Source organism: Tursiops truncatus, chromosome 11 (assembly GCF_011762595.2).
Source record: "Tursiops truncatus isolate mTurTru1 chromosome 11, mTurTru1.mat.Y, whole genome shotgun sequence".
NCBI lineage: Eukaryota > Metazoa > Chordata > Mammalia > Artiodactyla > Delphinidae > Tursiops > Tursiops truncatus.
Window position 1 is genome coordinate 9,098,774 of NC_047044.1, and position 25,834 is coordinate 9,124,607.

The 25,834-nt window shown below is 51.8% G+C and overlaps 1 protein-coding gene across 4 annotated transcripts in view; it reads right to left on the reverse strand.

Moving 5' to 3' along the window:
* TAB1 (TGF-beta activated kinase 1 (MAP3K7) binding protein 1) overlaps positions 1-25,834 on the reverse strand; it is a 26,338-nt gene continuing 504 nt past the window's right edge. The window contains exons 1-11 of one of the 4 annotated variants that reach the window (XM_033866010.2): positions 14,855-19,411; positions 12,441-12,577; positions 11,914-12,067; positions 10,731-10,817; positions 10,094-10,232; positions 9,020-9,133; positions 8,282-8,393; positions 6,362-6,506; positions 4,601-4,823; positions 3,436-3,598; positions 1-1,853 (exon numbers count right to left, since the gene is read on the reverse strand). In XM_033866010.2, coding sequence (XP_033721901.1) covers positions 1,646-1,853; positions 3,436-3,598; positions 4,601-4,823; positions 6,362-6,506; positions 8,282-8,393; positions 9,020-9,133; positions 10,094-10,232; positions 10,731-10,817; positions 11,914-12,067; positions 12,441-12,577; positions 14,855-14,986 — 1,614 coding nt within the window. In that variant the 5' untranslated portion in view covers positions 14,987-19,411 and the 3' untranslated portion in view covers positions 1-1,645. Of the gene's footprint in view, positions 1,958-3,435; positions 3,599-4,600; positions 4,824-6,361; positions 6,507-8,281; positions 8,394-9,019; positions 9,134-10,093; positions 10,233-10,730; positions 10,818-11,913; positions 12,068-12,440; positions 12,578-14,854; positions 19,416-25,834 lie in introns of those variants that run through there. The other 3 variants (XM_033866013.2, XM_033866012.2, XM_033866011.2) reach the window with 3 other exon arrangements.

The following is a 25,834-nucleotide window of genomic DNA, read 5'->3' on the forward strand; positions in this document are numbered from 1 at the left end:
TTAACAGCACGACACATTATACCACCCTTTATTATCTCTTTACTGACGTAAAAAAGTGATTCTATCTCTAGAGACCAAACAGCATAGAGAGACGTTCTCGGAAGAGGATCCCTTTGTGCCCAAGCCTCTGTGACTGATTTTGAATCTGCTCACCTGCACAAGGAGATGGCTTCGTAGTGGAGGGGGGTCAGGGCCCTCTGCCGAGATCCGCTTTTCCTCTGCTCATGCCGCGGCTCCCCTCGGAAACCGGCACCACAATGGGCCCCGCCCTGCCACAGGAAAACATGTTCCTGGACCACATGGGACCTTGGAACTGGCCTTCGACTTTTCAGAGTCGAAGCACACTGGAGGCCGTGCACAGCAGCCAGTCCCTGGTGAGCTGTGTCTGGGGCATCATGGGGCAGGAGGCTGGGCACCAGGTGGGGGGGTGTTGGCAAGAACCCAGGGGGGCCTCAGAGACTGACAAGAAAGTTTGAGTTCTGCTCCACCACTGACTGCGTGACTTGGACAAGGTGAGAGTCTCCTGAGCCTGCTTCCTCCTCTGAAAATACGAAGGGCAATTCCAGCTGACAGCCCTGGTGGTACCCCTTCCCCACTGAACGCAGAGAACATGCATGAAATGGTCTCACTGAGGGCCTGGGCTGGCCTGATCCCGACCCTAAGTGTCTGTAAAAACAGTGCACGTCTCCAAAGCCCTCGACCACCCAGAGCAGCAGGTCTCCAGGACCTTTTGGAACCATTCTCCACTGTTCTCTGTTTCCAGTGAGCCCCGAGGCCTGGCCTAAGACCTGTCTGTTACCGTAGAGCTGGCAGAGACTCACAGTCAGTGGTTAAGACTGCAGTCTTAGCAGCTCCCACCCTGGGGCCCTCCCCAGCTCCAGCGGGGAAAAGCGGAGCAGAACTGGCTCACCCCGATTCAGGGCCTCGCCACTCCCGGAGGGGCCTGACAAGGGCGGCCCCTGCCCCCACTCAGGCCGGGCACACCTCCCCTCTTCACCCGGCCCTGGGGAGCCAGCCCTGCCCAGCCTGCCCACTCTGGTGGGCTCCAGGACCAGTGCTCCTCTTGGACCAGTTCTCTCCGGTTCCTTTCCACCTGACTGCCCTCTCTGCAGCCATCCCAGTGCCCCTGAGCCCAAAGAGGCCTAGGGACGGGGCCCAGGGACGGGTGCAGGCCTCGAAGGTGCAGACGCCAACTGGGGTTCCACTCTGGAGGCCGGCTGGAGAAGGCGAGAACCACCCCCCAGGGGCGAGGGGGTGCTAGCAGTGGCCACAGGCTCCACCAGGGGAGATGGTGTCGGGAAGGGGGTGGCCTTGGGAAAGCAGTGGCTGCCACTCGCGGGGCTTGTGGGCTGCCGCCCTTGTGCCCCTTGTTCTGAGAAACAGCCATGGTCGTGGTTGAGGCTGCCGGGGGACTGAGCCTCCGGCCCCTGTGCTGCCGCCGTGGCAAGGGGTCCGGTCTGCGTTGGTGCACTGAGAGAACATTCTCTACAGCACCACAGGCTGTGGAGTGAGAGTACGATGCAGGCTGAGCACCAGGCCCTGCTGGCCCCTGGGGCACAGGCAAATGGCAGGAAAAGGCCCGTCCTGCCGGAGCTGGGCCCCGTCCCCAGGCAAGGTCCTGCTCAGGCTGCACTCCGCGGCCGGGCTACGGCGCCATCACCACACTCTGCTCGCCATGGTCCACGCTCCAGAGGCGGTAGAACTCCGCGAAGTCCACGTAAGGCTCGACGCGGCCATCCTCGCCGGGCGGGAGCGAGTGGGCAGGCCGGGAGCGGAAAAGGCCCCCATCAGAGCTGGAGCTGCTGCTCTGGGTGTGCGTGTTGGTGGACTGCAGGGTCAGGGTCGGGCTCTGGCTGGGAGCACAACAGGGGCAAATCAGTGATGGGCCGTGGCGTCTGGCCAGCCCCTCAGGGCACAGGCCACAAAGGCAACCACGAGGGCCAGCCGGCCAGATGTCCTTCGGGGCAGAGGAAAAGTCAAATGTGTTTTTGAAGCTCTAACCACATGCAGCTCTTTAAATTAACTAGAATGAAATAAAATGGAACCCTCACTTCAGTGCTCAATAATCCGCGTGGCTAGCGGCTACTGCGTAGGATGCAGAACTTGCCACCCGCGGAGCGGCGCCGAGCTGGGCACCATCCACTCCAACCTCTCCAAATCCATCCCAGACCAAACCCCACTGGTCACAGGCAGGCCAGGGCTCTTCTCCCGGAAAACCTCCCTACTCCCTCCTCCTCGTTTCTCTCGCAAGCTGGGTGGGGACAGGCCCCCCATGTTCCCAGAGCTCCCCGGGCACCCACCCTCTGCCACACAGCCTGTAACATCTGGGAATTACCTGCTAACCCACTGTCCTGCACACTCTCAGCACTCAGAGCTGGGCCAGCCCGGCAGCGGGGTGGGGGTGGGGGCAACTAAGCTCTGACGCAGGACGGAGGGACCCAGGGAGCTGGAGGCACAGAAGAATGGCTGGTTCTCCTGCCTGGTCTGGGATGGCTGCTACACGCCCTGCCTTTGTGGACACAGCTGGTGGCTCCTCTGAGCAGCCCTGCAGGGGTGGGGAGGCCACCCGTACAATGCTTAGGATGCCCAACACTCAGCTGCCCGGCAGGCCCCTCCAGCCCACAGGGGAGGCGGCAGCAGCCTGGGGGCAGGGAGCAGGAAAGGCCCCTGCGAGGCACAGGGAAACCTTCCCGGTGGCCCTTCCAACCGGCCAGATCTTGAGTGGGCTGGGTGGGGCACCTCTATTATTCTGTGCAGGGCTGGAATGTGGAAACCAGAGCCCAGCCCCCTGGTGTGGCAGGTGGGGGTACATTCCCCAGACGTGGAGGGGGCTAGGCAGACACCCGACCTGTCAGGCAGGTCTGCCAGGAGTGAGGAGGGGGCCCGCCCACCACACCCCCAGGCTCCAGACCCCCTGCTGCCTCCACCCCTCCCCCAGCCTGAAACTAGAGAACTCGCTTCAAAGCTAAAATCTGACGCTTCAGTCAGAGAGCACTGGCTCTCATAAGCCGGCACAGGCCAAACAATGTCCCACAAGCACAGATACCATGGGGGAGGCCCCCCAAATCACACACTCCAAGACGGGAGAAGAGAAAAGAACAAAAGGACAACCTTCCCATTAAATGAAAACGAATACATGGCACCTGCAAGCAGAAAGGAGCAGCAGGCTGTCAGCGCGAGCTGCCTGTCTCCACCCCCTCCCTTCCCGCTTCAAGGAGCTGCTGGAACCTGCAGTCCCACCTGGGAGGCTACGGAGGCCTCCCCAGGGATGGAACTGGGGGATTTGAGAGGAACAAGACCCCAGCACATCTCAGGGCGTCTCATCCAAGGTTCCTCAGGCACAGGACGTGGCCCTACGGCCACTCCTGTCCAGGGACCCAGGGCTGTGCCCAGGAAGCAGGCCTGAGATGGCTGGGGCTGGGGGTGGCCGCTTACTTGGTGAGGGTGGGAGTGGCTTCGTCCAGGGTGGAGGCACTGTGGGCCCCGTTGACTAGCTGGCCCTGGGAGGGCATGACGAGGGACAGGGTCACGCTGGTTTTGCTGGTGCTCTGGGCGCTTGAGTAAGGCACTGATACGGGGTACACGCGTCCTCCTGCAGCTGTGGGAGGAAGAGAGTGGTGGGCTACAGGGTGTGGCTCGGGGGGACCCTGGGGTGGCAGCAACAGGGCCGCTCCAGGGCCTGAGAAGGTAGGCGGTGGCCCGGCTCGGATCCCCTAGCTTGACCCTCTGCCCCTTAGGACAGCGAAGGAGTACCCGTGGCAGAGACTCCTCCGGGCCAGGCAGGGGCCTCCGCGCAGCAGCAAAGCACTGCTGGTGCTCAAAGCAGGAAGAGAAGTGCTGAGCTGCCTCAACGAAAGGGTTACTGCCTGGCTTCCCACGGTGCTTTAACCCAAGGGCTAAGTATGCTCCTAGTTGAGGTTGGCCCAACAAAAATACGGCTGCAATAACAAGCTAGAGAAACTCCAGTAACCCCGGTGTCCGTGGGAGAACAAATCCATCTGATGCTTGAGTGCTAGGGCTTGCTTGTTTGAAAAAAAGAAAAAGAAATGCAGCCCCAGGAACTGCTGGTCTTGACACTAAAGCAGCACTGGGAGGGAGAACAAAAGAGTAATTCTTCCTGGGCAACATGATTTAGAATTAAAAGGTGGAGAGTAAAGCGTCTCTCCCTCACCTCTGACATGCCCGACCTCGGCTAGGTCCCTTCCTTCTAGGGCCTCAGTTTCCTTTCTGTAAAAGGGTTGTTAATGAGGACGAAAGGAAATATGCGGGCGAGGTGGCTGGCGCACAGCAGGCACCGAGCCCGCAGCTGCCGCTGTCCCCGCGATGTGGCCCGCGATGTGGCCCGTGGTGCTGCAAAGTGCTTCCCGTGCACTCAGGTCTTTCAAAGGAGGCCAGGGCAGGTGGTACTGGCCTCATTTCACAGACAAAAGGGGAAAAATAAGCACAGCTCAGACAGCTTTAAAGTCAGGGCCCGGCCTGGAACTGCTCAAAGCCAGGCCTCCCGACTCCACTCCGCCCCAGGCAGCAAGGCCGTGGCCTCGCCGCTCTGCCCCGACCCCAGCCCCGGACGGCCTCGGGCACGGGCTTGCGGCACACATACCTGGGGCTGGGGTGGGTGCGGCCTGGCTCATCTCTCCCAGGGGGTACCCAAAGTTCCGCACCAGCAGGGTCATGTCCTCATGCCTTGGGCAGAACTTGGCACGCTCCCCGCCACTGGCGAAGGTGTCACTGTGGATGCGCTTCACCCGGTCCACCACGGCCTGGGCCACTGCATCCAGGGACGTCTGCTTGGCGAACTCCGTGTCGATCATGGCGGCAATCTCCTGGGGGCAACGGGAGCACAAACCTGGTGAGGAACGAGGGGGCCCAGGGAGTGTAGGCCACACCTTCACAGCCGAATCAGGACACTTAGGGGTCACCAGCCAAGCAAGTGGACGTCCCCACCGGCCAAGCCTGCAACCTGAGCTTCTCAAGGTATTCAGGATAATTCTTTTGGAACTTTCTCATTAGAAAAGGTGTGACCTTGTGATTTCTCTGATTTTTGGCTTCCACACACCAAAGAAATGGGGGAGAATATCCACCTCACTGCGTTGCAGTGAGGATTAAACAACATAATGGACGTGAGGGCACTTTAAGCTCAGTACAAACTGTCGGCTTTCCTTCCTGGAACAAACTTATTGTAGGAGATGATATGTCAGGATGAAGAGAGAGTCTATGCCCTCAGAGAAGTCCACTGTCCCGTGTATTCTAGAACCCAGTAGAAGCCACTGGATAGTCTTATCACGAAGAGCAAAGAAAGGAAAAAAAGATCACATTTATGGTAAGATAAAAAATATAAACACAAAATCCTCTACGTGATGGCTGGCTGCAGTCTCTTGGAGGTAGGAGGGCAGGGACAGGTAACGGGAAATGACCTGGGCCCGGTCCGGGGGGCTCAGCTCCAGCACTGACCAGCTTTGTCACCTCAGGCAAGACCCTGAACTCTGTGAGCCCCAAGTTCCCTAGCTTGACATGGCAGTGAGCCCCTGCCCCCACCATGTTATAAGGCTACTGGAAGGAATGAGATAAAATGGATGAAAAACCTTGAACACAGGTATTAGGAGACAGTGAGGCGCCTAAGACTTGCCCTCATTATTTTTAATTAGGACAGAGCAGAAAAGGTTACCTTCTCACCAGAATCACAGATGGAAGGAGAAACACAAGCTGAACTTCTCTGACTGACCCAGCAAGCCCAGGTCAGGTAAAGGCAGCTTCCCTTCAAGGTCATCCTCAATGTGACTGCCTCCTAGTCCCGCTTCACTGACGACTGGTCTGACACGTGCAATCCCAAGGTGTAGGAAAAAGCAGCAGCTCCCCCTGGCTGAGAACCCGTGTCTACCACGCCCAGCCTTCATCACAACCCCGCAAAGGCAGAAGTCATCATCCCCATCTCAGAAACAAGGAATGAACTGTGTATCATCTGCAGCTCAAAGAGGGAAGCGACGGAGGCAGTGGAGCGGGACTGGGCGGGCCGCATGACTCCGTGGCCGGCGCTCTATGTACCAGGCCGCGCTCCTGCTGGGCTTTCCTCCGCGGCCCACCCGGGCCCTTCCCAGTCTCCAGAGCCACGTGTGCCTGTGGAAATTCATTTCCCTCACCCTCTTCCCTTAGGCTTTGCTCAGGACCCTAGGGACTGGCACTGCTTCAAGCCCAGATGAGCAAAGCTTTTGGGTAGGATGGGTGTTCTTGGAACTCTGGGCTTTTTCTTCCCCCAACTTTGAACCCAGAGAAGATGTCTGGTGAGAGCATGTGAGAATCAGAGCTCTGGGGAGCATGCCACCCTGCAGGCTGGCCAGCCAAGCTCTGCTCGGGCCCAGCTCACCTGGTTGGCCTGCCCAGGCCCGTGGGCTGCCTCCAGGGCCTTGTACAGCCCCTCAGACATCAGCACCAGGAAGCCAGTCACCCCATCCAGGGGCTGTGCACCGTGGATTTCAGGCTCCGCGATGATGGGCTTGGACTTGGCAGCGCTGTGGGAAGAGAGCAGAGGGCACAGCTGTGCTTGGAATGGCCCCCTGGGGACATTTATTCTGGTGAGAAGAATCTACATCCAGAATGTAAAATAAAACACACATCTGACAAGAGGAAAAGAAAGAGAGGAGAGAGAAAACCAGAAAAACAGACCTGTCTTCTGAGGGCAGCTCTTAAAATAAAGCTCAGAGGGCCAGGAAAGCCAGGGCGAGGCTGGGGTCACAACGGCCAAGGTCAAATGCCCAATCCTGGTCCCACTCCACATTTCCTGTCCACAGAGCTGGGGGGTGGCAGGGGGAGGGTGGGACAGCCAGAGGGATGGGTTCTCTTTTAAAAGCCCACTCCTCTTGGGCTCCTCCAAGCTGACCCAGGCCCCACATACACTCTAGCTGCAGAGGGACTATGAACTGATGCACCATCAGAGCTGGTCAATGTAGGGAAGCTCCAACATGCACACATGCACCCAGGGCAACGATAAGAAGATGTTCCCGGCAACAGGATTTGAAAGAGTGAGTCTGGCAACATCCTGAAGGTCGGTCCATCAGTAGGGGCGGGTTAGGTGAGTGCTGACAGCTACACACTGGAATCCTAGCAACTGTTACCAAGAATGCTGCCAGCCTAAACTGTAGGTGTGCAGGAATGGAGGAGTGGGTGCCTAGACTGAAAAAAGTGAGGTGCACAACACTGGGCGCGGAATGCTAGCATTTGTGGGTGTTTTGAAAAAGCAACTTGCTCCCTCCCCACCCCCAACAAGCACGCGCCATGCACAGTGCATGCGGCGCGCACACACATGTGCGCACGTACACAGAAACTCCAGGGCAGGATACCTCAGAAACTAGCAGCTTCTGAGGAAGGAGTCTGGGCTTGGGGTGGGAGGAAGATTCACTTTTCACTGCATATCCTGGGCACTGTTTGAATTGTTTTAAACCACAGATGGACCTTTCCATAAAGCAAACAGAACCCGACAAATTAGAGACAAAAGGTTCCAAATGTAATTATTTAAACCTTGTGAGGGTAAGGAGCTGTAACACATGTTTTCTAAGACACAAGGTGGGCAACACACACACACACACACACACACACACACACACACACACACAGTGTTGTCGCATACAGGGCCGCCGTAGTTCAGGACACAAGCTCTGAATTCAGCCTGCCTGGCTTCAAGTCTTGCCTAAGCCCACTATTAGCCCTGAGACCAGGCAGGCTACCTAGTGTCTGCATGTGTCAGTTTCCTCATATGAAAATACCTCTGGGGCAATAAAAGCACCCACTTCATAGGGCCCGAGGACTGAATAAGAGAATGGATGTAAAAAACTGCGCATGGGCTTGGATGAAGGCTCACGTTATTATCATCGTCTGTTTGCTATGAGCAGTGGGTGGCATCCAGAAGGGACAATCCATCTGGCAGCCCCGCCCTGGCCCCAGTCATGACAATACCGACCAACAGGCCTTCGGTCTGTCTCTATCCACACCAGGCAGCTCATGCCAACTCTGGCCTCTCCTGCCAGGCCCTATGGCATTGGTTGCTGCCCTTGGCTTTGGCCCAGCTCCCCACCTAACCCCTTGCCAGCCTAGCTCTACAGGACCCCAACTCCTGGCCTACTGCCTGCTGGGTCCAGGGCCTGCCCCACACCAACCTCTCTGGGAGAATGAAAGCATCTCCTTGGGCTCCAAACTACCTCAACTGTACCTTTTGTCCCTAGAGCCTACAATCTGCATCTGCCCCAGGCCTCTGGTCTTACAAATAGGGGCAGCTAGGCCGGCCACTCACCTGAGTAGGTCGATGTCAGTGTAGCCGTATTTGACCTTGTAGTCCCCAATGCGCCTGGTGCTCTCCTGCCCACAGATGACGCCCACTTGCTTGATCTTTCCTGCATCCAAACCTACCAGAGGAAGAACAACACGACAACCTCAGAGTTTGTTCATAAAGAAGAACCAAAAGAAGGGGATACAGACATATCCACAAAAACAAGGCACTGAACAGGAAGTGAAATCATAGCTGGCACCTTGGAGGGCAGTTAGCCCAAAGTCCCCCAGTGTCCTCAGCCCCCATCCCCATCAGAACACCCGTGGCTCAGAGTCCTCCCCTACGGGACAGCAGATCCAGCACCGCCCAGCTCAGCTCCCTCTGCAGCCTGGGCTCACAGGGAAGGGAGGGGGTGGCCATGGCGGCAGCTGGAGCCCCAGGACCTCTTTGGCCTCTCAGTCTCCACCAATAACAGTGCATACCAGAGACTCCTGGAAGCATTTCACATGTAATAACTCTTTCAATCCTCACAACACCCTGAGGTTAAGTGTTACTATTATCCTCATTACACAGAAGGGGAAACTGAGGCACAGAAAACTTGAGTAAGTTCCAAAATCACCAACTAGTAAGTGGAAGAGCTGGGATTCAACCCCAGGCAGGCTGGTCCCAAGCCCAAGGTCACAGCCCGTTCACTTCATGCCTTTCTCTACATGACCAACAGAAGGCACAGGGTGAGCCACCAGGCCCCGCCCCCCCACTCACCCAGCTGTGAGAGCCGGAAGAGCTCATCCTCATTCTCCGTGGTGTGGTCCACGTTCAACTGTGTCACCTGAAGACCGTCCCCCGTGGATTTGCATAAAAGCGCACGGTTCGTACCTGCAGAAGAATTCGAGCAGCTGAGCAAAGGCTGAGAGCACAGTGAAGAACGGGACACGTTGAGAAAAGAGAGAAAAGGCAAGCATCTCACACATGGAAGTCCTTGAAATGAGCAAAGAAAATAGGCTCAGACCACTGGAGCCAGTCACCAGTCAGGGAGAGCTGATAATATTAAGGAAGTAGGTTAAACTTTTCCAGTGACATCCGAGGACAATTATGATTAGGATTTTAACGAGACCTTTTCTCTAAGGAGCCACACTGCAGTATTTACAGATAGCACGACACAGCGTCTGGGTTTGCTTAACAACAACGCGGGGACAGAGGGCTGTAGATGAGTGAGGCTGGCCGGGGGAGGATGCTGGGGCTGGGGGATGGGCACACAGCAGTTCATTAAATGCTCTTCACTCTGCTGTTTATTACAGTTTTGAATTTTTTCCGTAACGAAATCTTAAGGAAAGGAGGAAGAGAAGAGGGACTGTATCAGTGGGGTCTCTCCAGAGCCCCTGCAGTAAACTGCACCCTGAGGGCACCGCCTTCTCAGGCCGAACATGGCCCTTCACCTACAAATCCAAACGTCCCTGTGACCTCTCACCCTCCAGCCCACAGCCAGCCCATCTTGCCGCCCTTCATGCCAAGTGGGTCTTCCACAGCCGGGCAACTTCTTCTAGACAAGGAAGCCACTGAGGTAGCCCAGAGAGGGGACACAACTCCCCAAGGCCACAAGCCAGTTAGGGGCACAGGGGGGACTCAAGCCGAGACACCAGCCTCTCAGCAGGTACTTCAAATGCCCCGGCCTGGGACTGAGACGTCCTATGGAGTTAACGGGAAACACTTAGTGGTCTCAGGACGCTCGAGGTGGAGGTCTTCCGTGTCTGGGAAGCAGACGGCCCAAAGGACACACGGATCCCGAGGCTGACCTTCTCCCCTGCTCTCCCGCCTTGGGACAGGCAGGTGGCTCACCGACATTGGCGACATAGAGCCTGTTGTTGAGAAGGACCGCCACCACGGCCATGGCTCCTCCCGAAATCTCCTTCTCCAACGTCTTGAGTCTTTCGAGGATCTTCTGATACTGAGGGGGCAGCTGGTGCTGAGGGGCGCCCTAGAAGCCATCACCGGCAGTCAGAGCGGGCCAGGGCCTTGGAGAGCATCTCACCAACCTCCCCTCCCTTAAAGACAGAGCATCTGAGGCCCGGCCGGGAAGGAAGCTGGCTGCAGCCCCAGGGCAGGCTTCTTTCAGGAGAGCCAGGCGTGACCTAACTCGTCCCGTCGGCCCTGAAGGTACCTGCGCATGACGTGAGCAGGCAGGTGACGAGGCCTGGACAGATTCGGGCCGAGGACCGACCTGGAAGGAGCTTCTCTCACACCCTATGCCCACCCCAAGTGGAGTCGCAGAGTATGGCTGCTCGTAGCCAGCCAAGGAGGGCCCTAGGAGGGCAGACCCGTTGCCACCTGCATCCCATCAGAAACTGTCCCCTAACGCCTGCCGCTCTGGCCCAGTTGTATCAATGGCCTGGGACGGACATGGCAGATGAGTCCTTGCTCCTAGCAAAGCTGGACCTTGATCTGCTGCTCGTGGGGCACAGGCTGGGGACGTTACCTCAGGCAGCTGGGACTGGAGGCTCGCCTTCTCTGCCAACGCGTCATCGATGGACTCTAGGAAGCTCCTCTCCACCACATCGAAGGCCTGGAGGCAGAGGACAAGGCGGCAAAGGCCAATTCAAACACCACTGTCATCTGAGGCTGAAATGCTATTAACGGCAACAAGTTGCATCAACTGCAGGTTACCATGTGATGGGGCTTCGCACAGCGCACCACCAGGCACTGCTGCTCCCGCAGAGCAAGGTCTGATGAAGATGGCCCCGTGGGGCTGGTGCCTTCCAGGTGGCAGTGCAGAGTGACCAGAGAGGCGGGACGCGGCAGAGAGGTGGGGAGCACAGGCTCAGAGTCAGGCTGCCTGAGGGTGACGGCCAGCTTGGCACCTGCCGGCCAGGCAGCGCAGCCTCCTCAGAGGAAGTGCTGTTCTGACAGTGACTGAGGGTGTCCGCCCTGAGCACCCAGCGCCCGGCTCAGACTAAGTCTAGGTCAGTGACAGCTAGTGTCACTGCCACATCCTGAAGGCCCCTCAACACAGCTCACGCTGCCGCCTTTCCCAAGGGCGCCAGCTGAGACTCACTGGCACTGGGCCCTAAGGCCATGGCCGGCGCGCGGGCCCGCAGGTGCCAAGGCAGGAAAATGGCTGGGAACGCTGTTTTCGAGGAAGAGGAATCCACACTTCTCATCTAAGACTAAGTGCCCCTGGACTTGCTTCCAAAAGGCGATGCCAGGAGGACAAACTCCAGAACAGCAGCAAGCACAAACGCAGAAGCGGCAAAACCAGCACAAGCCCAGCGGGAGCGAGGAGGCCTGGGGAGCGCCCAGTGACTGAGTGCCTGAGCCACGCGGGGGAGAGGGCCGCCCTCAACGACCTTGTCTCTACCAGGGCTCAGCAGCCGCCACCATGCCCCACGTCCAAGGTGACGTCCAGAATCCCCTTCCCCAGGAGCACCTCGTCCAGAGCCGACCCTGCCAGGCGTGGGGAAGGACTGCTGCTGGCTGCCCGGCCCTGCACCTGGGAAGCGGGTTGCCCCTGCCGCTGGGAGAGGCTCCCAGAGCTGGTTCTTCTGCAGAGACAAGGAGCCAGTGGGGTCTTCAGACCAGCCCCGGGCTAACCGCACGCTCTGCTGTCGCAGGGCCGAGGCCCAGGGAACTCAGCCACGGCCAGCCAGCCCGAGCCCCCGTACCTGCAGCAGGACCCGCCGCACGTCGGCCTCAGTGTGCTCGGCGCTGAGCTGGCCCAGCAGGAGCTCCGCAGACAGCCGCTGGGCCACGAAGTTGGTTACCCGGTTGCCATCGTAGCCGTTGAAGACCCCGTACAGGAAGCAGTTGTTCTCACTCCTGACAGAGGGAGAGGGCAGGAGGTGGCCTGAGACCAGGGGCTCACAGAAGAGTGATGCCAGCTCCAGAGTGAGGGGGAGAAAGGAAAGGTATTGGGGAGACAAAAGACACAGCAGCTGTGGCTTCAGGTGCCCACGTGGGTCCCCCACTTTGACTATCATTGCACTCCGGCCGTGGCTTTCTAGGATACCCCTGCCCCCTGTAGCAGGCCTTCAGCTGGTCTGAGGTCTAGATGTGGAAGGGACAGCAGCAGACACCACCTCTCGTGGGCCATATCGCACTAGGAAGCCCCACGGAAAACACCTGCAAAACTGCTTTCTCTTGCTTGCAAACCTACTTCTGGTGCCCAGGAGAGCGCTGCCAGCACCCTCACCTGAACTTGAGCCAGTTGTCCTCTGGTGGGTGGCTCTCAGTGCCCTTGCCATCGGCAGAGTAGCTGCGGTTGGAGGCTGAGCCAACTCCAGAGAGGTGGCAGAGCGGCAGGTCATCCGTCCAGCTTGGTTGCTGCTCCTAGGAAGGACACCAGGAAACCAAGCGTGTTACCTTCTCACCCAGGGCAGACCCCACCTCATCTGCTTTTTCTTCCCCAACAAAAACCTAGCAGGCCCGGAGCCCCACCCAGAGGGTTCCACTTCCTCCTGGAAAACAATGATGCGTGTATGAACAAACACTTGCAGAAGGGTTTGCATGGTTTATGGCTAATCCACAAACTTCCCCGGGAAACCTGAAAAAGACTAGAGTTCCCACATGCAAGGCTCAGCAGGGATCTCCAGGAGTGCGCTACGCTGTGGAGCATGAGTGAAACACACACACACAAGTGAAGCAAACTCCTCGTATAAAAACTCTTTGGTGGTCCCCACCTTGCACTGCAATGGCTCTGACTCCAATCCCTTGGGCACTGGTTAAAACTGCAGATTTCCAGGCCCTGCCCACAGAATGTCTGATCCTGGCGGGGCTCAGGATATATGCAGTGTAGACAGCTCCTCCCAGGGGACTGATTCAAGCAACACAGATCCACACCTAGAGAAACTGACTTAGAAGCTCAGCCTCAGTCACTCTTCCTGGCACTGGGGTCTCCACGCCCTGGTCCCCACTCCACCCTGGTGTCCTCTCCCATCTGCCCTCCTGCCATATGCTTCTCCACTAGTACCAAATGCTTGCAGTACCCTGTCCACATCCCGCTCTTTCCCTCTGCGTGGAACACCCTCCTTGTCCTTGTCTAATAATTCTCCATGTCCTTCGGGACTCTGGCTCGGGAGTCACCGCCTCCAGGAAGACTTCCTTCAGGACGCCCCTCCCCAGGCTTGGCTGCCAGCCCTCTTGTGTATCCCTACTACACTTGGCCCCCCACTCTTGCCTGTGTCTGACTCCCATTCTACCCCATGGATCTCAAAGCAGGCTGTTCAGTATAACCACGACAGAGCTTTAAACACAAACACACGCACATATACACAGAGCTGTCTAGGAGGCAGCCCAAACACAGACTCTGAATTTCCTAAATCTCCTTGGGGGGCACTCTGAGCACCTGCACTTTCTAAGCCCCAGAATCGACCCTGACACAAGGCGCAGGTGTGATCCACTAACTCACTGAAAGCCTCCCCTACACCCAGCCCCCACTTGAGAGCCCTGACTGGTTCACAAAGGCATTCCCGTGCCCACCAAGCTGAACTAGAGCAAACTAAAACTGGGAAAATCAAAGTTCAACTGCAAGGAGAGTAAAATTTGGATTGAAAGCTTTATTGAAAATTTAAAAAGCACGAATACTGTGCACAACTTCTTACAAGTTAGCAGTAACAGACTTCAAAAAAGGATGTGAAAACTACTTCAACAGGCTTTTGCAATCAGATATGTAAAAAGCCTGTGGTTAGCTTTTGTGGCAAATTTCATCTTTTGTTTATTTACATACTGACAGGGAGTGACTTCATAGCTTTTTTATTTTTATTTTTTCATTTCAATTGCTTTTATGCTGCATTTATTCCAGCGCTTTAGTTTTGTGCTTTGCACCCTGGAGCAACTTCAGCAGGGTGTGGGAGTTTGTTTTTATTTTTAAATTAGCATATAGTAAAATTGCCTTTCTGGTGGGCAGGTCTATGAGGTTTTTTTTTTTTTTTTTTTTTTTTGCGGTACGCAGGCCTCTCACTGCTGTGGCCTCTTCCGTTGCGAAGCACAGGCTCCAGATGCGCAGGCTCAGCGGCCATGGCTCACGGGCCCAGCCGCTCCACGGCATGTGGGATCTTCCCGGACCGGGACACGGACCTGTGTCCCCTGCATTGGCAGGCGGACTCTCAACCACGGCGCCACCAGGGAAGCCCCAGGCCTATGACTATGAGTTTTAACACTCGTAGAGATTTGTGTAACTACCGCCACAATAAAGATACAGAACAGCCCATCTTCCCCAAACACCCCCTCATGCTGCCCCTTTGAAGCCACACCCTCCCCTAACTCCTGGCAACCAGTGACCTGTGCCCCATCACTCTACAGTCTTTTCAAGAATGCCAGAAATCAAATTATGCAATGCATAACCTTTTTCTTCCTCTTTTTATTGTGGTTAACACGTATAACATAAACTTTACCATCTTAACCATTTTTCAAGCCATCTTTAAGTGTACATTTTCCTGGTATTAAATATATTCACAATGCTGTGCAGCCATCACCACCATCCATCCCCATAACTCTTTTCATCTTGTAAAACTGAAACTCTATACCCAGTAAACAAAAACTCCCCATTCTCCCTTCCCTCCAGCCCCTGGCAACCACCACTGTACTCTATGTCTTTAAGTACATAACCTTTTGAGACTGGCTTCTCTCACTCAGCATTACGCCTTTGAGATTCATCCAAGCTGGTGCGAGCATCAACAGTTGGTCCCTTTTTATTGTAGAGCAGTATTCCGTCACATGGACATAGTATAGTTTATCCATTCATCCCCTTAAGGGCCTCTGGGCTGTTTCCAGTTTTGGGCAATTCTGAAGAGAGCTGTCATAAACACTCATGGGCAGGTTTCTGTGTGAACATAACTTTTCATATCTCTAGGGTAAACACCTAGGAGTGAGACTGCTGTTTAACTTCATACGAAGCTGCCAAACTGCTTTGCAGAGCGGCGCGCCACTTGCCTCCCACAGGTAACGCACGACCGTTCTTGCTGCTCCGCATTCTCATCACATGGTATTTTTTTTTAAGACATTCTAAGAAGTGTATAATGATATCTCATCACAGCTTTAATTTGCATTTCCCTAATGGCTAATAATGATGTTGAGCATCTTTTCATGTGCCTATTTGCCATTCACATATCTTCTTTGGTGAAGTGTCTCTTTACAAAGTCTCATACCTATGTTTTAATTGTGTTGTTTGTTTTCTTAACTACTGAATTTTGAGAGTCCTTCATATATTTTGGATAAAAGTCTTTTCTTGCATATGTGATTTGCAAATATTTTTCCCAGTCTCTACCTGCTATTTCATTCACTTACCAGTGAGTGTCTTTTGTAAAGCAAAAGTTTTTACTTGTGATGAAATCCTTTTTTAAAAAATATTTATTGATTTTCCTTATTTTTTTGGCTGTGTCGGGTCTTAGTTGCAGCACACAGGATCTTTAAGGCATGTGGGATCTTTCGTTACTGTGAGCTGTCTCTGCGCTGCAGTGCTCAGGCTTCTCTCTAGTTGTGGCACACAGGCTCCAGAGCACGTGGGCTCTGTAGTTTGCAGCACGCGGGCTCTCTCACTGAGGCGTGGGAGCTCAATAGTTGTGGACCGTGATGAAATCCATTTAATCATTTTTTTTCTTTCATGGTTCATGCTTTTGATGTCATCTATAAGAACTCTTTGCCCAGTCCCAGGTCAAGATATCTTCTGTTTTCTTCTAAAAGTGTTATAGGGACTTCCCTGGTGGTCCAGTGGTTAAGACTCCACGCTCTCAATGCAGGGGGCCCAGGATCGATCCCCGGTCAGGAAATTAGATCCCACATGCACGCTGCAACTAAGAGCCTGCATGCCTTAACTAAAGGATCCCTCATGCCACAACTAAGACCCGGCACAGCCAAATAAATAAATTTTAAAATAAATAAATAAAAAATAAAAGTGTTATAGTTTTACATTTAGACCTGTGATCCATTTTGAGTTCATTTCTATATAAGGCAGGAGATTTAGGTAAATTTTTTTTTTTGGCAAATGGATGTCCAATTTTTCCAATACTATTTGTTGAAAAGACCATCCTTTATCTGGACTTCCCTGGTGGCACTGTGGTTAAGAATCCGCCTGCTAATGCAGGGTACACAGGTTCGAGCCCTGGTCCGGGAAGATCCCACGTGCCGCAGAGCACCTAGGCCCGTGTGCCACAACTACTGAGCCTGTGCTCTAGAGTCCATGCGCCACAACTACTGAAGGCCGTGCACCTACAGCCTGTGCTCCGCAACAAGAGAAGCCACCACAGTGAGAAGCCCGTGCACCGCAATGAAGAGCAGCCCCCCCAGTCGCCGCAACTAGAGAAAGCCTGTGTGCCGCAACAAAGACCCAACGCAGCCAAAAATAAATTTTTAAAAAAAAGAGTATTTTAAATACTTCTGGTTACTTTAAAAAAAAAAAGAAAAAAAGACTATCCTTTCTCCATTTAATTACCTTTTTTGATCTATGTGTCTATCCTTCCACCAACTCAAAGCTCTTGATGATCATAGCTTTATTAATCTGTATTTAAAATCTACATTATAACATCAGTTGGTGTGATGCCTCTAACTTTATTCTTTTTCAAAACTGTTTTGGCTATTCTAGTTCCTTTACCTTTCCATATAAATTTTAGAATCAGCTTGTATTTACAAGAAAATCCTGCTGGGATTTTGATTGGAATTGTTTCAAATCTATAGATCAATCTGAGGAGATGTGACATCTTCACTATATCGAATCTTGCAATTCATCAAACGGTATGTCTTTAAAAGTCCTTGTGTCTTCTTTATGGGACTTTAAAAATTCACACAACTTCACCACAAGGGCTAAAAAGCTACCAATGCCTACGAGCAGTCTTTGACAACAGAACATATGACTAAAATCTACTAACGGAAACTAACGGAAAAGGCAACAAGAGCTGAAATTCTGCTCAGCTCCCGATGATGCTGAGCATTTAACTCTTTCAGGTCAAGCTACAGGGAAATAAAACAAAACAAAACAATAACTGCTTCACAGTAACACAAAATTGTTTCTAGTTTTAATCCTGACCTGTCTCACTTTAAAGCAACAAAAATGTCTCTCTTAACATAAGTGTGAACTTCAGTCTTTGGAATCCACATATGACATTATGCAATGAGAGTATATTTGATTAATACATATATTCATTCAACAAATGTTTACTGAACATTTACAACAGGCTGGCATTACTCCAGGTGCTGTGGACACAGTGGAGAAAACAACCGAGGGTCCTGGCTTGAAACTTCCTTCTAGGGAGAGAGACTTCAAACATGTAATACGATAAATAAACAAGGCACTTTTAGACAAGGAAATGTGCTATGGAGAAAATACATCAGGGTAGGGGGACAGACAGTGGTGGGGAGGGCTCTTTCAGATGAGGTGGTCAGAAGAAGCCTCTCTGGGGAGGTGACCTCTGAGACAGACCTGAACGATTATGGAGCAGTGGCCATTTCAGAAAGTGGGGAAAGAGCCTTCCAAGCAGATGCAAAGACCCTGAGGTAGAAAATAGAATGACTTACGTTTAAGGAAGTGTGAGGCTGGCGTGGCCTCTGTAGTGAGCAGCGGGGAAAGTGGCTTGCTCCTGCGTTCACACACATGCACGCACGTGTGTGCCCAAGTAAGGACAGTGTAAGGCCTTTTAGGCCACAGAAAGGAGTTCATTACCAAGGAATTATACTTCAAGGAACAGATATTGCCAATCATCCCCTATGTCTTAGATCTGATTAATATACCTCCATCACCAAGGACCTCACAAAGGTCTCAGGCAACCTCGCAAGTAAATTTCCCAAAAAACTCCTTTTTCTAGGGTCTGCCTCCTGCCTCCAACTGGGAAGAAATTAAGCATAAGATAAGGCAGAGGCACAAAAGCATCTCCCCAACTATGAGTGTCCCCTGTCCTGAAAAGATGGGCCAAGAAGCCAGTATTTGGCACCCCAAAATGTCCCAGCTGTTTTAAAGCATGGGAGGAGAAGACATTTATACTTTCTAGAATCCTGTCTGTGATTAAAACTGAGATTAAGATGGATTGAACTCGTCCTCTAATATGAGATGAACAATATGAATGTGTCACCCACGATGCAAAACCTGTCATCGATGCTGCAATCACAGTGCTTCCTCTGCCATTATCTAACTCCCACAAGGGACAGAGACAGGCTTTCAGGGACTTAAATCTTTCCAATCAATTCATACTTTCCAGAAAAAAAAAATATTACCCAAGCAACTTATGGGCCCACTCGGCATTGAGAAATACACTATGAAAAAGACTAGTACATTAGTCTTTCACAAGGAAGGATACAAACTCAAATGGATGACTGAGGAACTTGCCACGTCAGTGTGTCGTGGCAGAGGAACAATTCATGTAAAAGCACTTCACGATGGGAGCTCACGAAGCTGCTCTCAGGAGCGGGTGATGCCACGCTGGCTGCTGCAGCCATGCCCAGCTGACATGAGTGCAGCAAGCTCCCCAAACCAGAAAGACTGTGTGTCTGACAGTGGTCAACCTACTTAACAAGCACCTTATTCTTCAGAAAGTATTTATGCTTAGTGTCTGGATACTTCTACAGTGTTAAGTGCTTTTTCTGAAATTGGATTTTCATAATGTTGAGCTAGTAATATTTTGGAAATGCATTGTTTTAGTAGTTGGCAATCAGTGTTTAGGTCAGTGGGTAAGTACTCCAGGGCTTAAGGGCAGTGTTTGTCCATTTCTGATAAAAACACTTAAGGAAACAGTCATTGATGGATATTTTCTTAATGTACCATTATATATATACTTCAGTCAGTCCTAATACCAGCATCTTACTTAGTGGGTAAACACAAAAGGCATTCGCATTAGGATCAGGAACAAAGCAAGGATACCTATAATCTCCATTACTTAATAATGAACTGGAGGTGTTAGCACATGCAATTAGACAAGAGAAAAGGAGGAGAGCATACGACTTGGAAAAGACGTACAGTCATCTCTATTTGCAGTTGATGTGATGGTATTTGGAAACCCTAAAGAATAAATAATAAAACTAACTCAAATAAAATAAATCAGTAAGATGGCAGGATACAAAATCAACACAAAAAATCAACAGCCTTCATATACTTAAAGAAAAGATGGGCATCTGGCCTCTACTTACTGTCAACTAAAACAACAAAGCCTTTTTCCTCTGAAGTTCTCTTGAGTCAGTTCCCCAAAACCACACTCCTATAGAGGAGTTTTTTTTTTTTTTTTTTGTGGTACACGGGCCTCTCACTGTTGTGGCCTCTCCCGTTGTGGAGCACTGGCTCCGGACTCGCAGGCTCAGCGGCCATGGCTCAAGGGCCCAGCCACGCCGCGGCACGTGGGATCTTCCCAGACCCGGGCACGAACCCGTGTCCCCTGCATCGGCAGGCGGACTCTCAACCACTGCGCCACCCGGGAAGCCCTATAGAGGAGTTTTTTAAACTTAAATTTATATCGGTTGGATTATATCTTAATGCTTTCATCTCAGCCATCCAGCCTGTTGACATAGTTTTGAATCTCACCCTTTGACAGATTAACAATCTCACTCAGCTGTCTATCTTGTACAGATAAGGCCTGCTACAGGGTGTTCCAAATGACTTCTAAAAAACTGTGACCAGAAGAAAAAGCGTGGGAAGCTAACCCGCTTCTGACAGGAGGTGTCTGCACCAAACACAGAAGGGAAGTAACACCTCCGCCAAAGGTTTATGATACTTGAAAAGCCATATATATTTTTGGAACCTCAAATAAAGAGGCTACTGACCCTAGAGGTACAGTCACAGAAACAAGCACATACTTTAAAACAAACCAACTATTTATATATGAACCTTGCTGAGTGAAGTTCTCCTATTTCACATTGACATTCTTTAAACAATGAGTTTCTAGCCAACTTGCCTTGCTATTTAAATAAAGAAAGAAGAAATTAGAAAAAAATTACCCAAAGAGCATATTAAATAGTATCTACGGTAAGGCAGAGCCTCCCCCTTTCTGTCTTTCCAAGTCCTATCCACCCACAAAAGCCCGGCTCAAATCCCACTGGTGCCAGAGGCCCGTGTTTCCCAAACCTCAACCATCCACTCACCATCTTCAACAAATTACCCATTTCATGTTTTTTCTTTAATCTGCCATTTTTTCTTTTATTAAAATGACTTCATTTTGAATATAAACTCTTCAGTATTATAAGTGGAAAACCATTATTACCTGCCAAATCTTGATGGTAATAAAAAAGGAAAACAAAACAAGGTTATTAAATTCTAGCTTAAGTCATGGGCTGCTGCACTCTGAGCTGAAGCCCTGTTCTCTCTGTTGAAATAAAGGGAGATTAGCAAGAATCAGAAAGGTGTTACATACGTACTAGGACCAAACCAAGTCTATCTCCTGATATCATCAGAAAGTTTCAAAAAGAACTAAAGAGCAAATAACCTCCACATGTAAGGATGCGTTTTACATCGGCATACACCTGACCACCTCACTGAATGTGTTCCAGGTTCTGGGAAAACACTGCCCAAGGCCATGGGGCCCCTTCCCTGAGAAATGCATCCCGTGGCCTCACCGTGCATTCTGGGTACCTACTCACTGGCTATTAACTATTTGGCAACTTGTGGCAACTCTCAGGTTATAGTCTGGTATTGTTAATTGGCTACTTTATTTCACCGATTCAAAGACATGTATTTTCAACATTTTTAATATCGCTGAAGTTAGTGTGTTACAAGTTAATTAGCAGGGCACTTTCTTTCTTAGTAGTATATAAAATAATGATGTGCCCTTATAATCCATAGTGTCTTAGACCCAATGACATACGGGCAATTTCTCAGATACTCATGAGTGCTCCTTCAGCGACGGCCCTGCATAGAGTGCAGTCCCCACAGCAGCTCAAACATTCAGTAACAAGCTGCCAGAGAATTCCAGGAGGTGCTACCCGTGTGGGAGTGGGAGAGTATCTGGTCCTCCCTGATTTCAGCAGTGGCCCTCAAATCATTCTCACCCTGCTGTGGCCGGCTAAGCTTCAATTGTATTCTCCCCCTTCTGTCCACCGCCATCGGGGATTATCCATACCAAGCATTCATTGCTGATTCTATTAAAACCCACCAGACTGCCAACACTCTTGCTTCCTTCCTCCACGATTCTGAACAGTTTTCGGAAAGGTCATGTATTTTCTACTCACACAAACCACCCACCCCTCCACCCCTGCACGCACTGATGCACACTTTCTCCCACGCCCGCAAATGCCAGGCCCACAGCACCAGCAGCAAGCGGTGCTTAGCGCCTGAACATGAGTCGTGAGAAGCTGAGAAAGGGGAGCCTCAGGCTTAGAGCCTCATAAACACATACAACAGTGAGTATGGCTCACTTAACTCTTTGACGGGTTACAAGCTCATTTCTCACAAGAAAGAATCTGTTTCGAAAAGCCTAATTTTAACTTGATTTTCTGAGGGAGATTCCAAAATTCATATTTTGGTATAAATTTCTCTAGTTATTCAATTGTATTTAACCCATTAAGGGGGTCACACCTTGCACACATATATTTCAGCATTAGCACCTCATGTACACGTGACCATGTCACATAAAAATAGTCCATAAGGGCTTCCCTGGTGGCGCAGTGGTTGCACCAATGCAGGGGACAAAGGTTCGAGCCCCGGCCTGGGAAGATCCCACATGCCGCGGAGCAACTAAGCCCGTGCGCCACAACTACTGAGCCTGTGCTCTAGAGCCCGCGAGCCACAACTACTGAAGCCCACACACCTAGAGCCCGTGCTCCGCAACAAAACAAGGCACCGCAATGAGAAGCCCGCGCACCGCGACGAAGAGTAACCCCCACTCACCGCAACTAGAGAAAGCCTGAGCACAGCAACGAAGACCCAACACAGCCAAATATAAAATAAATTAATTAATTTTTAAAAAAAGTAGTCCATAAAAGTCCCCAGAGACTCATCTCAAACTCCTGGGCAGCAGAAACAGACAAAAGCATGATTCCAAGTTCGGGCCACAGCCTGAATATCAAATCATAGCATGAAAAGGCCGAGTGTTTTTGTGGCGGAAGCACCCGGATTCCTTAGAAGCAAAAAGGAAGCTCAGAAAGGGAGAATCATGCCCTCAGCAAGATGACTCTGGGTGGGGGCAGCAGTTCTTTCTCTCCAAAAAGGCTAAAACACCCTGATGCCTCCTGCCATCTCTATCTTTCAGAATGACCCCCTTTTCCTTCCTTGCTTCTCTGGGACCGACCCCACTCCTGGCCCCCACCTCTTTCACTAGGGTTTCCATCAAAGGTTCTCTATGTTTTCATCACAAATATAGCACTAATACATTTTAAAGGGGCTACTAATAATTGTGGAGCTTACCGTGTGCTGGAGCAGCTGGACCACATTCTGACGGCATATGAGACAGTTGTAGGTGATGGTCTAAAGGATGTTTTTATTTTAAGGCTATGTGTTTATTTTAACATACATTAGAAGAAAAATATATGGCTAGGACCTGTGATTTCATAGATATAATTGCTCAGGAAAGATTTGATTTCAAGTTGACTTTTTAAATAATTAAGTAAATAGTAGTTTAGGCAAAATTAAACTCTTGATTCTCCCTGCCCCCAGGGCACGCCTCCTCCAGGGCTCCCCACCTCAGTAAACGGCACCACTGTTGTTCCAACCGAAACCCTGTAGTCCTTCTCGACTTTTCTTCCTCTGTCACACGCCTCACACTTGATCCGTCAGCAAACCGTATCGGCTCTTCCCCCCAAACACAGCCAGAACTGGGTCCTTCTCACCACCCCTCTTCCATCACTCTGACCGAGCCTCTGTCGTCTCACACCTGGGCAACGGGGAGCAGCACGCAGCAGGCCCCAAGCTTCCACTCTCGCCGCTCCAACGCCTGCCGCTCGACAGAAGGCTCTTTCTCCAGCCACGAATCAGATCACTTCACGCCCCTACTCAAACCCACCCTAGAGTTTCACATCACACTTAGCACAGAATCCAAAGCTCACATCAGGATCCACAAGGCTCCCTCGGACCTCGGCTTCTCCTACTCCCCCAACGTACTCCACTCCAGCCTGACGCTCCCCTAATAGGGGAGCCTTGCACCCCTGTTCCCTCACACAGGAATACTCCCTCCCACATCGCCCACCTCATCTCATCAAACGTTCAACTGTCTTCCCCGACCACTCTGTCTAAAACAGGCCCTTCGCCCCGCTGTCTGTGAATCCGGCCTATTCTTCCTCGCAGCACCCCTATGTTATATCCTGGATATTATTATATCATATATAATCTGTACTTCTTTCTGTTTCCTATCTCACTCACTAGAACATAAGCTTCACGAGGGCAGGGTCCCCTGCACCTACACAGTGCCTGCCACATACGGGCTACTCAGTGACGTTTAAGGAAATGAACCGTAGGCCTTCATTCACATCAGGACTGAAGGTGGAGCTTCATGGCTGGAGGTAACCACACCAGGCCAGGAGTGTAACATGTTCATTTAAAACTAACAACACTCCTGGGAGTCCTCTCGGGTGCGGAAACCAAGGTTCAGGGACGTTAAGTGAAAAATCAAGGTTTAGGGATGTTAGTGACTTGCCCAAGGCCATACAGGACCCGTGAGCTGTTTTATCAGGCTGTGAAGGGCCCAAGTTCTTTTGAAGCTACTTCAAAAGCTCATCTTTTCTTCAAAAGACCTTTTAAGGTACCACACTACCTGGGGAGCAAAGGTGAAACTCCTCAGGATGACATTCCACGAAGCGCTCTGCCATCTTGTCCCTGGCACTCCCTCCCAGCACCATGACAGCAGATCCCCAGCCCCTCCTGCAAGCCTCCACTGACCTGGTCAAATTAGGCCATCTGCAGCCCCTCAACACACTGACACCAGAGTGCCTTACACATCACATTAGTGATACAGGCTCCTTCTCCCACTCAGGACTGCAAATGCAGTGGGGGTGGACACCTGCCTTATTTATCTTCGTATCCCCAGGCCCAGTAACTACAGACCAGCAGATCTCATAGCCACCTGCTGTATGACGGTTTCTGAGCTACTCTCACCGGACTCAGGACAGTGGAGGGCAGGCCAAGCCCAGCACACCGTGTGGACCCTTGGATACCCTGTGAGCAGAGATGTCTTGATCGTCATTAGCGTGGGAGGGGTCTGGTGTGGACATCCCTATCATCCCTTTGCCTTTCATCACAGTGCTATGTGCTTAAAGCTAACCAGCCAACTTTAAAAGACTGCACACGTTCTGGAGCTAGCAAAGCTCGCCTCTGTCTAACCCGAGTCCCTGGGGTCCATCACACCGATAAGGGAGGGAAGCTGGTAGCCACTCTCCTCAGCAAGCCAGGTCAGCCTATGACAGTTAACCGCAACAGCATCTGCCACAATCCACCCAGTATTTCTGGAATATTTACTATACTGGGGACATTTACATAGGGGCCCTGCCCTCCTGCAAAGCAGAGGGCCAGGCCTACCTAACCAACTCAAGGATAAGGCCAGGGCTTCCCTGGTGGCGCAGTGGTTGGGAGTCCGCCTGCCGATGCAGGGGACACGAGTTCGTGCCCCGGTCCGGGAGGATCCCACATGCTGCGGAGCGGCTGCGCCCATGAGCCATGGCCGCTGAGCCTGCGCGTCTGGAGCCTGTGCTCCGCAACGGAAGAGGCCGCAACAGTGAGAGGCCCACGTACCACAAAAAAAAAAAAAGGATAAGGCCAAACTGCCAGGCAGTAGTAAAATAAAGGGACAGCCAAAGGTGTGGAGGGGAAGAGAGCATTCCCCACTGGGAAAAGCTGGGAATCGCCGTCCTGGAGGAGCAATTTCAAAGGGAGTCTACACAAAGCCTCTCATTAGATTACAGCAGTGAAGGCCACCCTAACCCTCTGGTTCCAATGCTTCAAGACCCCTTAGGGCAGTAGGGCCAAGATGTGCTGCATTTCTGTAAAGTCAGGGCTGAGCACTGGACCTGGCCTCAAATGCTTTACTCATTATTTTATAAACAATTTATTGAATGCCCAGCACCTAGTGATGGGAGGTGCTGGTAACACTATTCAGTGTTCCCCTCTCTTCAAGTTCACTTTCCAGTACAGGAGGCAGACAAGTCCACAGACCAAGTACAACAGACTGCCATGTCTGAGGAGGACCCAGGGGACCAGCAACCTGCCCTCGGTCCATGGTGCCAACACGCATGTGCATCTATGTATATGTGTGTCAAAAGAATGCAGGTGCTGGAAGACACCAGTGACAATCCCATGAGGGTCCAGACTGGGGGCAGGTGGGAGGGGGGAGCCTCACGACAATCCTCCCACTGCCTGCTCTTACCTAATGGATAAGGAAACTGAGACTGATGGAAGCACAGTGAGTTACAGCCAGGACCAGAACCGAGTCATTCCCTCCGTATAGCCTAGAGGTTAAGAGGGTTTCTGGAATCAGAATCCCTGATTTTAATCCTGCCTCTGCCACTTACCAGCTGTGTGGCCTTTGGCAAATGACCACCTCTCTGTGCCTCAGTTTCCTCATCTGTAAAACAGGGAGAATTACAGTACTTGTCTCACGGGGCTGTTATGAAAAATTAAACTTAGAAATATAAAGCTATTGGCACAAAGCCTGGGATATAGTAAGCGATACACAACTGGCTGCTGCTGCTGCT